This window comes from Pinus tabuliformis, chromosome Q, assembly GCF_031772625.1.
Source record: "Pinus tabuliformis cultivar Carrire ecotype Pingquan chromosome Q, CPIR1, whole genome shotgun sequence".
In the NCBI taxonomy this organism is placed as follows: Eukaryota; Viridiplantae; Streptophyta; class Pinopsida; order Pinales; family Pinaceae; genus Pinus; species Pinus tabuliformis.
Genome location: NC_142296.1, coordinates 399,456,134 through 399,471,033, shown reverse-complemented (window position 1 = coordinate 399,471,033; position 14,900 = coordinate 399,456,134). Strand labels below are relative to the sequence as shown.

Sequence of the window (14,900 nt, the reverse complement as noted above, 5' to 3'; positions counted from 1 at the left end):
TTCTTTTACCTTTGATCACTGTTTTACCTGTATCAAGATCACGAACAAGACATCCATTTGATCTGAATATCACCTCGGTTCTTTGATCACACATCTGGCTAACACTTAGAAGATTATGTTTCAATCCATCAACATACAAAACATTTCCAGCTTTGACCTTTTCTTTTAACTGAGCAGTGCCTTTTCCTTTTATAGTTGCAGGAGTATCATTTCCAAAAGAAACTTTCTTTCCTTTTTCTAGAGCAGAATATGATTCAAGTTTTTCTTTATCACCTGTCATATGCTTCGAACATCCACTGTCAATGTACCATAGATTTTCCTGTCCCTCTGCATAAAATGCTATCCCACATCTTTCTGTTTGTGGTTCCTTTATTCTCCATGTTTTGGTGCTTGAGGCTTGTTCCTTTGTCTGCTGAAACCTGCTCCTGCATTCAGAATCTTCATGACCAAAGTTATTGCAAATAGAACATTCAACTTCATTTTCAAGAACCGAAAAGTTGTTATAGGTCCTTTTTGTGATCCCGGTCATACTTCTTTGTTTTTGAGCTTCTCTAGTCATGATCGTTTTATATGCAACACATTGAGCTGCTTTGTGACCAAAGTTATGGCAAGAAAAGCATTGTCCATTGAAGAAATTTCTGCGGTTATCAAATCTTCCGGCCAAACGATTGTAATTTCTATTGTCATTCATTCTTGAAGCAAATTGAGAGGATTTTACCTGTGGCTGGTTGTAGCTTTTGTTCATCCTTAAGACAGATTGCCCCTGATTTGCCTGATAGTCTTTGTTTGTAATTGGTCCCTGCTTTATTTGGTGATCTCCATTGTGCTTTTGCTCATTCCTTCTTGCTGCATCAAGATAACTCTTTGAGGTGGATGCTTGAGAAGTTTCTCCATTATAGCCCAGACCTGTCTTGTTTAGAGGAGAGCGTTGTACATTGATGATCTCATCCAGAGTTTCAGATCCTTTGACAAACTTAAGATTAATAGCCTTTGTTTTCTCAATCTCTTTTCTAAGACCAACAATTTCGCCTTCTAACTTTTCAAGATATTTTTCTTTTTCATCAATTTGAAGTTGTAGAGTATCAATGATCCTATTCTTTTCTTCTATACATGTCTTGAGTCTAGAAATTTCTTCACAAAAGCTATCCACATCTACAGCATCCATGTAATCATCATCTTCAAATGCCATTAAGAGTTTATAGTCATTACTTCGTTCATCTTCGTCACTATTTGATAGACCATCACTATCTTCATGAGTGTAGTAGCTTTTCTTATTTGCAATCTGTTTCTTGTTCCATCTAGCAGGTTCCTTTCCTTTATCCTTATGAGAACATTTTGCAGCATAATGACCTACTCTTCCACAAGCAAAGCATTTAAAAGGTAACTTACCTCTGAACCTTCCAGTTCCCCTTTGAAGATTTCTGACAAAATTTGATTCTTCTTCTTCTTCTTCTGGTACGTGACTTGCTTCATAATAGTCTCCTTTGCCTGAAGCCTTGAAAGCAGCTTCTCTTCTGTCTGATGGACCTCCCTTTCTCATTTCATAAGCAGTTAGAATTCCGTGTAGCTGAGACATAGTAAGAATTCGTAGATTTTCCTTTTCTTCTATTGCAGACACTTTAGATTCAAACTTGGGGGACAATGATCTTAGAACTTTTTCAACCACAATAGCCTCTTTTATTTCTTCACCCAAGTTTTTCATGCAATTAACAATCTCATCTACCCGAAGGAAATAGTTAGCCACACTTTCATCATTATACATTCTGAGATTCTCATACTGAATCCTGAGGGTTTGAAGTTTAGCACGCTTTACCTGTTCATCTCCTTCGTAGCTCAAGACAATCTTGTCCCATATTTCTTTTGCGGATTTATATTCCATAACCTTCACGAATTCTGTTTGAGATAAGCATCCCAGCAGAGTATTGACTGCTTTAGCATTTGTTTCATATTTCTTCTTTTCGGCCGTATCTGTAGGAGTAGCTGAAGGAAAAGTGTAGCCTGTATCTATGATATCCCAAACTTCTGTACCAAGAGATTGAAGATAGGCAGTAACTCTTACCTTCCAATAATTGAAGTTTGTCCCATCAAAAATTGGTGGCCTGATTGATGCTTCCCTCGCGTAGTTGCTCATGATGAATGATCTTCCTTCTGAAGGACCTGCGCTGATAGCAATTGTTGGAAATAATACTGAGAGGGGGGGGGGGGGGGTGAATCAGTATTATCAAGTTCTTTTAATAAATCTTCCTTATTTATTCTTTGAATTATTTTTGCATGTCAGTACCATAAAATAATGAGCATGAACAAAGAAAACAGATAGTCACACCAAAGAACACAAGATGTAAGGTGGAAACCCAATGTGGGTGAAAACCGCTTGCTGCAATATGTCTCTATCTTCTTTCAAATTAGAAACTCCTTTTACAATGGTTTTGTACTGGTGCAGTCCTTTACCAGTACGCAGGTTGCAACCTGCAGAGAGCTACAACTCTCTCTCGTTTTCCAGTCTCTCCTGGAAGGGAGCTACAACCCCCTACTTCTTTTCTTTCAAGGACCACTTTTCATAAATTTTCAAACTGGATCCAAGAACATCAAAAACCCATCAACTACACTTGCATCATCAATCTCTGATTTCACCAAAGCCAACCCGCATACAGATCTGCAAATATTTCCTTATAACTTTGCAGTTGTTACATCAGACATACCCAGATCATAACATGTGTAAAATAAAACATGCATCAATAATTCAGATCCAGATTATTAGATTTATAGATCAAGCGTATGCCACATATCACAGATCAAAATCATATAGAGATACCACTATTCCAGCCTTAAGATTTTGACCCATCAATAGAACTTATCCTTCTCCTTACGCTCAGGTTCCTTCTTCATTCAGATCCAGATCTGCACCAAAACCCAATCACAATATTCCAGATCTAGCACTTTATCAGATATTCGATGATTCAGAAGATGCTTTGCCAAATGATCTCCTTCCTCTTTTATAGTCTTAGGCCTTTCACAATACCACGGGCCAAAACCATAGGATCAAAAAACTGTTGGACTAATACCATGAACCAACCATGAAAGTACGTGAGATCAACACTTTTGGATGCAATACCACGGGCCAAAACCATAGGATCAAAAACTGTCGGACTAATACCATGAACCAACCATGAAATTGCATGAGATCAACACTTTTGACGAGGTACCATGGTCCAAAACCATAGGTTCAAATACCAAGGACTAACTACCATGGACCAAAGGTAAGTTCTCCAACATATACGCGCTTTTCCTCATAGGTTCAAATACCAAGGACTAACTACCATGGACCAAAGGTAAGTTCTCCAACATATACGCGCTTTTCTTCATAGGTTCAAATACCAAGGACTAACTACCATGGACCAAAGGTAAGTTCTCCAACATATACGCGCTTTTCCTTGCATGAAAGTGCGTGAACTTTTTCTCTACATGAAATAAACTTTTCTCTGCATAAAGGTGCGTGAACTTTTCTCTACATGAAATAAACTTTTCTCTGCATAAAAGTGCGTGAACTTTTCTCTACATGAAATAAACTTTTATTTGCATATAAGTGCGTGAACTTTTCTCTACACTATAATTTATTATCTGAGATGAGTGGGTTGCCATCAAGTACAACATATGTATCATAATGCCAACAAAATGAAATTCTTACCTTTGTAGCGGAATGCGATGTCTGTCAGCGCCACAAAGGGGAGACGGTCAAAGCCCCAGGCACACTACAACCATTGCCCATCCCGCCATCAATATGGACGGAGGTTTCTATGGATTTCATTACAGGTCTTCCAAAGTCAGGAAACAAGTCAGTCATCATGGTGGTTGTGGACCGACTTTCTAAGTATGCTCATTTTTGCGCCCTACCCCACCCTTTTACACCGACTTTGGTCGCTAAATCTTTCATGGATCAGATCTTCAAATTGCATGGCATGCCCACTTTTATTGTGTCTGATCGTGACCCGATCTTCACCAGTAATTTCTGGCAGAAACTCTTCAGGCTACAAGGTACCCAACTAAAACTCAGTACTTCCTATCATCCACAAACAGATGGTCAAACTGAAGCAGTCAAAAAATGTCTGGAAACCTATCTTAGGTGTTTCACTTCAGAAAAGCAACATCTTTGGGTACAGTGGTTACCTCTAGCTGAATGGTGGTATAACACCAACTATCATGCCACCACCAAAGTGACTCCCTATGAAGCAGTTTATGGTCAACTCCCTCCTTCCCCTACTTCTTATATCAAGGGGTGCTCAAAGGTACAAGCAGTGGATTAACTCCTATAGAACCGCACAACCATGCTCGCCCATCTTAGAGAGAATCTTCATCAAGCTCAAAACCGCATGAAGCAACAGGTAGATCAGCATTGCTCAGAACGCCAATTTCAAGAAGGGGATCAGGTATTTTTGAGGCTACAACCATATAAGCAAACATCACTCAAAGACAAGGGTTGTCAGAAACTATCTCCAAAATTCTACGGACCATATCGAGTACTTTAGTGCATTGGAGAAGTGGCCTACAAGCTAGCTTTGCCACCCACTGCAAAAATCCATCCAGTTTTCCATGTCTCATGCCTCAAGAAAGTGATTGGGAACAATTGCAGAATTCAAACCAGTCTACCTGAATTGGATGAAGAAGGGTCAATCTGGCTCCAACCTGAACAGGTCCTCGACACACGAGAACGGCCCCTGTGTGGCCGCATGATCAAGGAAGTCCTCGTCAAGTGGAAAGACATCTCTCTGGAAGATGCAACCTGGGAACCAGCTACTATTCTTCAGCAGTTTCCGTAGCTGCAGCCTTGAGGACAAGGCTATTCTTAAGGGGGAGGGCATGTTAGGGTCCCACCCTAACCCCCTTATTTATGTAGTAGGATCGAGTCATAGTTATAGTTAAGTAAAGAGTCAATAAAGCCCATATTAATAATTGTAAGTGGTTAACTTGCATTTAATGATGGGACCACAGTTAGTTGCAAATGGGCCATGGTATTAGATAGATGGTATTAATAAGAACCATGGTATTGCTCCATGGTATTGCATGTATGAGTCATATATAAAGGATAGAGACTCCCTGTGAGGAGCATCGTGTCTTATTTTGTAATCGAGCTCTGCTCTATTGGAGGTTGCCCCCTCGAAGAGGCAAGTGAACATTACTTTTTGAATAATAAAATACCTGCTGTTATTTCTCACTGTTCTATGTTCTGGGTATATTTCTGCGCATATTTGGTATTCTTGTATCATCTTGCAGGTTAAGAACATAACATAATATATAAAAGATCAACTATGCTTACATCATCAAAGTCATCATCTTGCTTATGGGATGAGGGAGAGCATACTACTTCGAAATTTACCCTTTCAAAAGTTTCATAGGATGGATAAAAAAGTTTTGAATTTTGACAAGGGACATCAACCATTAATTTCTCAACTTCAAGTGGATAAAAAGGAAAATTTGATGATTTTTATATTCTAAATTCTCATCCAAATCTTGTTTATAAGGTTTTTCCTTGATGAATACTTGGCTTTCTACCTCATCCACGTGGTCATCATTAAAATATTGTTCTGCATGAAGTGATTCTCCATGTCATTGATTTTCTTCTTTAATTTTACTAAGGTTGTGAAGTAACTGTTGTTCCATAAGATAAGATAAGATAAGATAGTTATATTTATGTCCAACTAATGACCACAAAGTAGGTCAAAGGGATTGTTGAGTACACTAATGTATATACAAAGCGGGAGAACCAAACGGTCTCATATAAAATATACAATGCATGAAGTAAATCAACATTTGGCCGTAGCGGAGAAGATCCAAGAGCTAATAGGTCTGAGGATTAGACCCATCTCTCCTAACATTTGAGGCTGAATGAATAACACTGAAGAAACTCAACAAAGTCTGTTGGCCTGATGAAGAGCCGATGACAAGTGCAAACTGTCCACTAAATCATTTCCTGGGGGGGTTCACACGCTGTTGAATGCTGGAGGACCTAGTCCGTCTCCTAGGAACGGATCTGAGACGAAACTGCTGCTGAGATCTCGTGTGGCAGGGTGAGGTTCCACGGATCCTCACTGATCTGGAGTCTGGATATGTATTGGTATCAATTGATCTCTTGGTGCCCCTGTTTGAAGGTAGTACCCTGAAAAATGTGGTGATCCTCTATGTGGGGTCTGGTATGATGAGGGTCTGGTCTATAGAAATGTCATGGGAGAACCCTTCATCGATGTTCCCTTCATGATTTTGTATTATGGAAACATTATCCTTATGAGTTGTAACCATAGACTCTTGTTTTTCTATTAAGTTCAAAAGGGGCATTATTTTCTCTTTTTACTTATCTCGGTCCCCAACTCTAATGAAGGATTCCTATGGAAAATAAGGAAGAAGCCATCTATTTCTCCTTTCTTTTCATGGTAAAGCTCAATCCAATCATCTAGGTGTCCATGCCTATTCTCTCCATGACCTTCTTCATAAGTTTGAACTTCAATGTGTTGGTAAGGAAATGCTTGTTCTTCAAGGGGATCACAAGAAAATTCTTCATCCACACTTCTTTCAAATGATTGACTCTCCAATGAAGTGTAACTGTGTAAAGTGTATCTATATCTCATGATCCTTAGAAGTCTTGATAGCTTTATGCCTTTGATCTCCTTGTAGGGTCACTGCAAGGTCTCTGAAAATACCATCCTTGTAGGCAACAGAGCCTACAATTATTTACTATGATAATCAGAGTTGTATCAAACTTTAGAAGCCAATGTTTAATGACGTGTCCAAGCATATAGAGATCATATATCACTTGATACAAGATAGGTTTCGAAAGTAGTGAAGTGCTAACATAGTACCAGAGATCAGCAGGTAGTTGATATTCAGACCAGGTTCTTGGCAAAATAGAAGTTTGAGGCATTTAGAGACAAACTTGGATTGGCGCAGAATTCCTTTCTCATTAAGAGGGAGTGTTGGAAATTCTAGCTTGGAAAGGAATTTCTACATAGATTTTAGTGTGAATGAGTGAGAAGTAGTTTGAGATATTTTTAAAAAATATTTTTGAAAAGTAATTCTATTTTGTAACTCAATTTAGTAAGAGAAAACAAAAAAATTGTGAAGTCTTATATTTAAGACTTGAGTCTAAAATTGTACCTTATTCATGAGTTAGAGTAGGAGGAATCTTAAAATAGATTCTCTGCTAAAGTATAAAGACAAGGCAAGGTAAATGCTTTCAACGCGTTTGAGCAGCTGAGCAGGATCAGTGATAGAGAGGGAGAGAGAGTAGGTAGCCAGGAAGGAGACATTTCCAACAACATGCTTTCCTGTATAGTCGTACAAAGAACACCTATAGTCATAAGGTCATACTGATAGTCCATATAGTCGTTCATACAGTTTGTATGGATACATGTGCATCCATACAGCAGTTGCTTCGCCTAGATCAAGGTGGTTTTGGTATCAATGAAAAGTGCTATTTTTTGGGCAGTGTGTGGAGGTACCTTTGTAAGTTTTTCAAAGGAATGAAAAATTGATTTGAAAGAGTAATTGCCCGTGTATGTGTGAAATTATTTTTTATGTTTCTGCTATTTAATTTCTAGCTATTATGTGATTGATGCTATGGTCTGAAATTTAATTTCAGTATTTGTTAAATTCAGCAATCTACTTGTTTGATTGAGATGGTAAGGAGATTAGTCACTTGGGGCTTGAAATTTTCACATCTTTGTGGGAAAATGTCTTATGTAACTAATTGTTTTCTGATGAAGATTTGTAGTAGCACACACACATGTGAGACAATTCAATCATGTTAAATATCTGCATGTATCAAAATTGATTGCTGCTGTGCACTTTGGTGAGTGACAATTTTGGCCTAATGCAGGAAATGAAGCTTTTGTTGTGGAAATAATATATTTTGATCTTTAAATAAAATTATTTCTTGAATAACTGCACACAATTTTATGGTGGGTAGAAAAGGACACAAGTTGTGATACTTACAAGCAATTCATGATGTTATCAGATGGTTGCAAGGTTATTATACAGTTGGCATACTTAGATTTTTATAAAGGTTGTTGGCTATGTTATGCATAATGTCACGTATGAAATGCTAGAAGGCTTATTGGTTTGGAGATAACATTGTAATAAGTTGACATATTGGAGGATTTGGGTACCAGCTATAGACAAAGGAATTTAAAGTAAATGAACTTAAAACTTGTTTTCTAGTTTTATATGAGATACCCAATGATGAAGGTCGATATATCACCAAACCACTATCATGTGTAGCATGTTGCCAGTAAGTAAAATGTACATCACTGAAAAGTTTGGTCTTTTTTGTGAGACACACAAGGTTTTCGTGGAATTTGGTTCCAAAATTTCCATTGAATTGGGGACTCCGAAATTCAAGGCAGATTTTGATATGTATAATCCTGGTTTGCTGTAATCATTTTTGCTGGCCCGGAAAATATTCCTTTGATCTTAGGAGACTTTTTCTGCAACCTGCAATTGGTTCAGAAATATCTCACATAGATTGCAGGCCAACAAACCAATTAACAAAATGGCAGTAGACAGACAGAAGAGGTCATTGGCAGATAAATCCCAATTTTATCATGTACTAAAACCGTGTTCTTCTGGAGGGAAAGGATAGAAAACCTTTTTCCATTTTGTGATATATCCTAATTCTATGTTTCCCTAAAACCTTGTCCTTTTGGAGGGAAAAGATGTATAATCTTGCGTCTTTCATTTTGTGATCTGATCATGGATCAGAAATGTTAGCAATTGTATTGTACTTTGTTGATTTCCAATTTCTTGAAATTTTAAAATCTCTTGTACCTACGGTCAATTTGGAGCCTTATATTCAGTTTCACCCATTCTTGTGGTATCTTGGGGAACATGTATTCCAGGAATCCAGCCGCTTGCTCCTATCATTGACAAAACCAACACAAAATTAAAATTTGTCTATGATGATCTATTGTACATATTAAAATAGTTATGTATATTATAAGATCAATTTAGGTTTGCTTGGTTGCTTCTCCTTTACGTGTTTTTGCTCTAATTTGGAAACAATTCAAATTGTTATATACTTCTTTGTTAGTTACATGGTTTAATTTTTGAATATCGCACATGAGGATTACTCAATGACATACTGAGCTTAGATGTAGTGTTGCATATTGAGCCCTTTCTTCATATGCATGTTTTAGGTATTGGACCACAAAACTCGATGAAACTTATTCGTCAATATGGTTCAATAGAGAAGATCTCGGAGAACATAGATAAAGATAGGTACGCTATTTTTTACATAAATTTTGTCGATCTCACTGTTGTATGGGATGATATTTCTATAGCAATACTTGTTCATATATATATATATATACAAGGTTTAATTAGTAATTCATTATTGATTATTTCATTTGTTGAAATAGCAATACTTGTTCTATATATATATATATAATGAGGTTTAATTAGTAATTCATTATTGATTATTTCATTTGTTGAGATGGAACATGATTTTTTTTTCTCTAAATAATGCTTAATACCATAGATTTTGGGCATTTTGGGCTTTAGGTTTCAAATTCCAACGTATTGGCCATATGAAGAAGCTAGACTACTTTTCAAAGAGCCGCAAGTCACTCCCGAAAAATTGCAACCAAATCTGGAGTGGACTACGCCAAATGAAGAGGTGCCTGTTGGATATATATATATATGTATATTCAAATGGTTGAAGCTTTATTACGTTTCATTTTATAATGGTCATGCTTCATAACATTTCATTTTATCTTGGATGTTTAGGGATTAAAGAAGTTTCTTGTGGATGAAAATAGCTTTAACTATGACCGAGTTATGAAGGTGAATCTCTTCATAGCACTTGCACTTTCTATGTTTTAAATTATAACAACATTTTCTAATTCAATCGACATTTTATGGTTGCTTGATCAGGTTATAGAGAATCTCCGATCAACAATAACCAGCTCATCTTCATCTTGAGAATGCATGTATCTATATGTCTCCTTGATTTCTGATGTTGATTTTTCTATAGGTTTGAACCCTTTATGAAGCCCAGGGTGAACAGATCCTAATTAAGGAAGCAAATGAGATATTGCCGTTTCATTCGTGAATGTGTTGCAGCCTTTTGTAGTCCAAGATAACGTGTCTTAACTGTTTCTATTCAGACTAGTATTTAGACCTTGCATGCGGATTTTATGGTGTCACAACGAAATTTAAGTCATCCTTAAATTGAATGGAATGAGCAAAGAGATGATGATGTGATAAATGCATCCAGTTTGATGTATCATGTACTAGTAGTAACAATCATGAATCCACTTTTTCAATGTATCATTTTAGCTGGGAATTGCATCGAACAAATGATATGGAAACTTTGTGGATATTTGTTCTTAGTTTTCTTATGAAGGATGTTCTTCTCTGTTTTGTCTATTAGCGTGTGTATCATTATCTTCTATATCATTGTCAGCATTGATATCTATCAAGCTTTTGGCCAATTCAAACAAAATGATTTTATTTTTCTCCCAGAAGTTTCAAGAATTACCTTGCTGACACTTGTAGGGCTACTTTGTTTACACAGTAAAAATGATTTGAACCGTTTTGGTAGATCTCTTTCTTTTCATTTAGTTGAAATCACAAGAGAATGAGGGGATCAAATTGAACCAAACAACTAAAGCAAAAACATGTAAAAGTAAATGAGAAAACACACAGAACAAAATCCTACCAAACAAAACTAAAGCAAAAACATGTAGAAGCAAATGAGAAAACATACTAAGCAAAATCCTAGAGCCATTTAGAAGATTTGTTAAAGAGAGAAAAAGACACATTTAGAACAAGAGAATTCCAAAGGTATACCACCCATAGGATTAATCACTTGTATGGTAGAATGATGCCCAAAGGCTAAAAAATAATTGCAATATCACATTTTAATGAATGATGATATTACAAATGTGATTTGAGTTGTGTATCCATACACAATTCAAGTGGGGTATCCTCCCAAGAGAGATTATGGCCCCAAATCAGCATAGGAAACTTTGAAAGGGGGTTATTGAGCCTACATATCAAAGTTGACTAAGTTGAACTTAACCATACCCTTGTATTATAAGAAATGATGGCCTTATCCATAATTAACACTGATTTGAGGTGGTTGTGCTCATGTGAATATTGTTGGAATACATGTGTAATCTATTCATGTGGCCATGACCATCATTAACACGGTTATAATCAATGCTAAGGCAATATTTTATTCAACTTTTGTGTTTCTATGGTTTGGTTGAGGTTGGCCAGAGTCATTATTGTTGAAAAGTGTAGCTTGGGAGGTACTCCCACAACCCACTAGGTTTGTGAGGAGTTGACCCACAAAAATGTGTTTTGTGGGCGATGTACCCAACTGGCGGGCTTCTTGGACTAAAGTGGTGACCCTTGGTGGCAAAGTCACTCCACCAAGAACCCTATAAGTAGGAGTAAAGTTGAGCTCATTTGGCATCCAACATAGCATCACATCTCAAGTATTATCTGCTCAAGAGAACGAGTTACCTTAGGAGAAAGTCACAGACCTTATGTAGGATTAAGTTGGAGCATTTATGGTTATTCTTATGTCTGTTTGAAGGCCAAGTTTTCCTAGGTGTATAACATCAATTTGTGATTTTCGTGTCCTTAGGAGGTCTATTATGCAAGGTTGGAGGTTGTTGTGTTGTGTTATTTTGTGCCCTAGTTAGGGATTCTTCTATGCATGTATAATCATCCAAAAAATTTCCCAGAAGTCTGTTGCATTCGCTCTATGTTCTGCACATGAAGGAGAGGGCCGAGACCCTATAACGTGATTACTTTGACTCTGTGTAAGGGCCGCAAAACCTCAGGAGAATTGCACATTGGTTTTGTGTATCATCTGATCCTCAAGGAGGTTGAATCTTGCCTCAGGTTGTGGATAGAGGTGCAAAGTTGGGACAAAGAGAAGGGTTGTCATAAAGTGAAAGAAGTGTTAAAAATTGTAACTAGGTTTGGTCTTCATAATGACCTAATTATAATCATGACATTGTATATTCTTTATAAAGTAGAAAAATAAATTATATTTATTTTGGAGCATGGTTTTCATACTCAAGTTTGAGTCAAAAGCATGTTCTTCGTGCTTTTAGGTCTACTTGGTCTTTCTAGGATAAAAAATTATATTGGTCATGTGCCATAGTCCCATTGGGACCTGTTGTAATAAAGAAAAATATTTATTTTTGCCAAGAAAAAGCCATGGATAAGGCCAAGAACAAGTTGGCCTAAAAAGAAGATCAAGTTGGCCTAAAAGGAGGGAATTTGACCCTCAAGAAAGGCTATATAAGGGAGAGTAGTTTGACTCATTTGGCACACTTAAGCAAGTTCGATCTGCAATAGAGAAGGTGAAGAAGAGTAGTTGGAGGACGAAGAAGAGGAGCCGAAGTCAAAGTTTTTCCAAGATAATCTTTTCTTGTCTTGCTTCTAGGGCTTGTGAAGTTGCTAGTTGTAGAGGCCAAAATTTTGTTGCAAGTCGAAATTTTGTGAAGCAGTTGTAAGGGGTTGGAGTTGCAACATCAATGTGGTAGTATTGAAGTTCTGGAAGTTGTCTCAAGGAAGATCTTGCTAGGGGATGGCTTGGGGTTTGGAGGGTTTGTTGGCTTTGGTCTTTGGGTCTTGGAAGTCTCTTTTGCAAGCATATTCTAAAGAAGAAGAGAAACATTTTCTAGGTTTTCCCCTTGGAGGGGTTTTGCCTTGTGTTAAATTTGGACAACTAGGTCCAAACTCCATGTTCTGATGCTCAGATTAAGAGGCTAATATTTTTGTTGGATTCCTCTTTCTGAGAGGTGTAAAATCCATATAAAAATAGTCTTAATCCGATGAGCAGAACTTATATTTTGAATTTATTATTCTTAATAAATTATATGTGCAAGGTCAGCCAGTTTTGTAATGTAGGCTCATATGCCCAACAGATGTGTCACACACCCTCATTGATGGATATATATACAGGAAAAGTTAGAGAGAATTTGTGAAAAAAGACAACTCACATCTTCCTCTCTCATCCTAAAAGTACAAGCTATCTGAAGAACGAATTTCAGCCACACGTGGGAAGGACGAATAGGGTTTCTGCTGCTAGGGTTTCTACTGCTAGGGTTTCGCAGAAGTTCTACTGGTTGGAGGGTTGTTATGACACATGCTGGGCTGGCTGACCAAAGGAGACTTTGCTGGTTGAAGCATCCTGTTGACCGCCGAAACGAACACATACTTTTTTCTTGTTTCTGATTTGTCTTCTGTAAGATCTGCTTATATGTTCTATCTGCATTTTGCTTATCTACTTGTATGATTGCTGTGAGAAAAGTGAAATTGCTCTTAGCATAGAACATCTACAAAACTTAACATGGTATCGGAGCTGAGGTGAAGACAAACTCTATCTATATCAATCATCGGGTCTTTAGATCTCAAGGGAGAAATGGCACAGTTCTAATGTGTCTAATCTATGCGGTGGTCGCATAGAGTTCCTGTTCGAGATTCGGTGGAACAGTGAGAGATGATTTTAGGGTTGCGCAGGTCGGACGAGTGCTCAGGTTCATTCGGAGGACAGCGCAGAAGTTTATGTCTAAACAACGAACTGTCGTGGTCGTTGGAAGCGGTTCACAAGTGTAAAGCTTACAGGAGTTTGCGCAGGCTATCTATGGCATAACCTTATGAACCGAATAGTGTTGGGTAGACAAGACTACATATATGGTAGCGCAGTCTCATTCGGGTGTTGGAGTTCTCGAATCAATACGCAGAATTACATATGCGTTGTCGGCTGTTGATCCAATATAATTGAAGCGTTGACGAACGCGAGAATTGTGATATAATATGCAGGTCTGTTGAAGGGTCGCCGCGTGGACAGAAATCTGTGTTAAAACGCAGGTCAGTTGAACGACTGTCACGTGGTCAGGAATTGACAGGACCGCAGAGAGATACCCGAATGACGCACTATCGAAGCATTACATCTGTGGGCGGCTGGGTGTATGTGAAGCGCAGGTTTGTTGACGATCTGTAACGTGGACAGATATCTCCAGGACGTTGGTGGACATCACGTGAACGGAAGACGGCAAACGCTGAAGTTGCATACAGTGGACAGTCGGGACGACGCGTGGTCAGAGATATATGGCACAGAAGTGTTAATGGTCTGACGCGTGGGCAGTTAGATATACACGCGGGTTTATATATATAAAACGCCGTATGATCAGTTGCGGGTTTATATTTATAAGCTGGAGTGTTAAGGCAAGCAGCAAGGGAGTTGCGCCAACAACACGTGGATAGAAGGCCACGAGTGCTGAAGTTGCAGAGGCGGTAAAGTAGTCGGGGCTTGGCAATGACACGCGGTCAGGTTGTTGATCTGACGCGTGAACAGTCATAAATAAACCCAGGTTTGAATATACGTATGCTGGCACGCTGGAGCAGACGGCAAATACGTAGACAGATATATATATGCGCAGGTTAGAACAGCAGACCAGTTATACGAAGGCGCAGTCGAGGCAGGCAACAGCGCAAAGAGTATAACCAGCGGACTGTTCGTAGTTGAAGACTGCCACGGTACATGATATAGCACTGTTAGCAGTTGCGCGGTTTACTGGAACAGTCTTGGCATAGTGATAAGTCGCAGAGATGATCAGCCTCGGAGGATACAGTCTCTGCATAATAAAGAGCCATTACAGTCTCGGCATATATGGGATAGTAAGGATCTCAATGCAATAAAGAATAGTATCACATCTCGATGGATCTATTTCCTAACAGTCACTATATATATATGTGATGGAAAGATCTTCGGATCCCTCACTGCTTTTGCATAGTCTCACTGTCTCGGTTTAAGAAAGATCACAATGATCCTACAGTCACAATCACAGCTCGACATACTCGCAGTCACAGTTATGATGATTCCAGATAGA

General features: G+C 38.2%; 1 protein-coding gene across 7 annotated transcripts in view; it reads left to right on the top strand.

Moving 5' to 3' along the window:
* LOC149219881 (flap endonuclease 1-B-like) overlaps nucleotides 1–10,382 on the top strand; it is a 345,427-nt gene extending 335,045 nt beyond the window's left edge. For all 7 annotated transcript variants that reach the window (XM_089384510.1, XM_089384509.1, XM_089384508.1 and 4 more), the window contains 4 exons: nucleotides 9,180–9,261; nucleotides 9,544–9,658; nucleotides 9,769–9,825; nucleotides 9,916–10,382. In XM_089384510.1, coding sequence (XP_089240636.1) covers nucleotides 9,180–9,261; nucleotides 9,544–9,658; nucleotides 9,769–9,825; nucleotides 9,916–9,963 — 302 coding nt within the window. In that variant the 3' untranslated portion in view covers nucleotides 9,964–10,382. The remainder of the gene's footprint in view (nucleotides 1–9,179; nucleotides 9,262–9,543; nucleotides 9,659–9,768; nucleotides 9,826–9,915) is intronic.
* The last annotated feature ends 4,518 nt before the right edge of the window (nucleotides 10,383–14,900 follow it).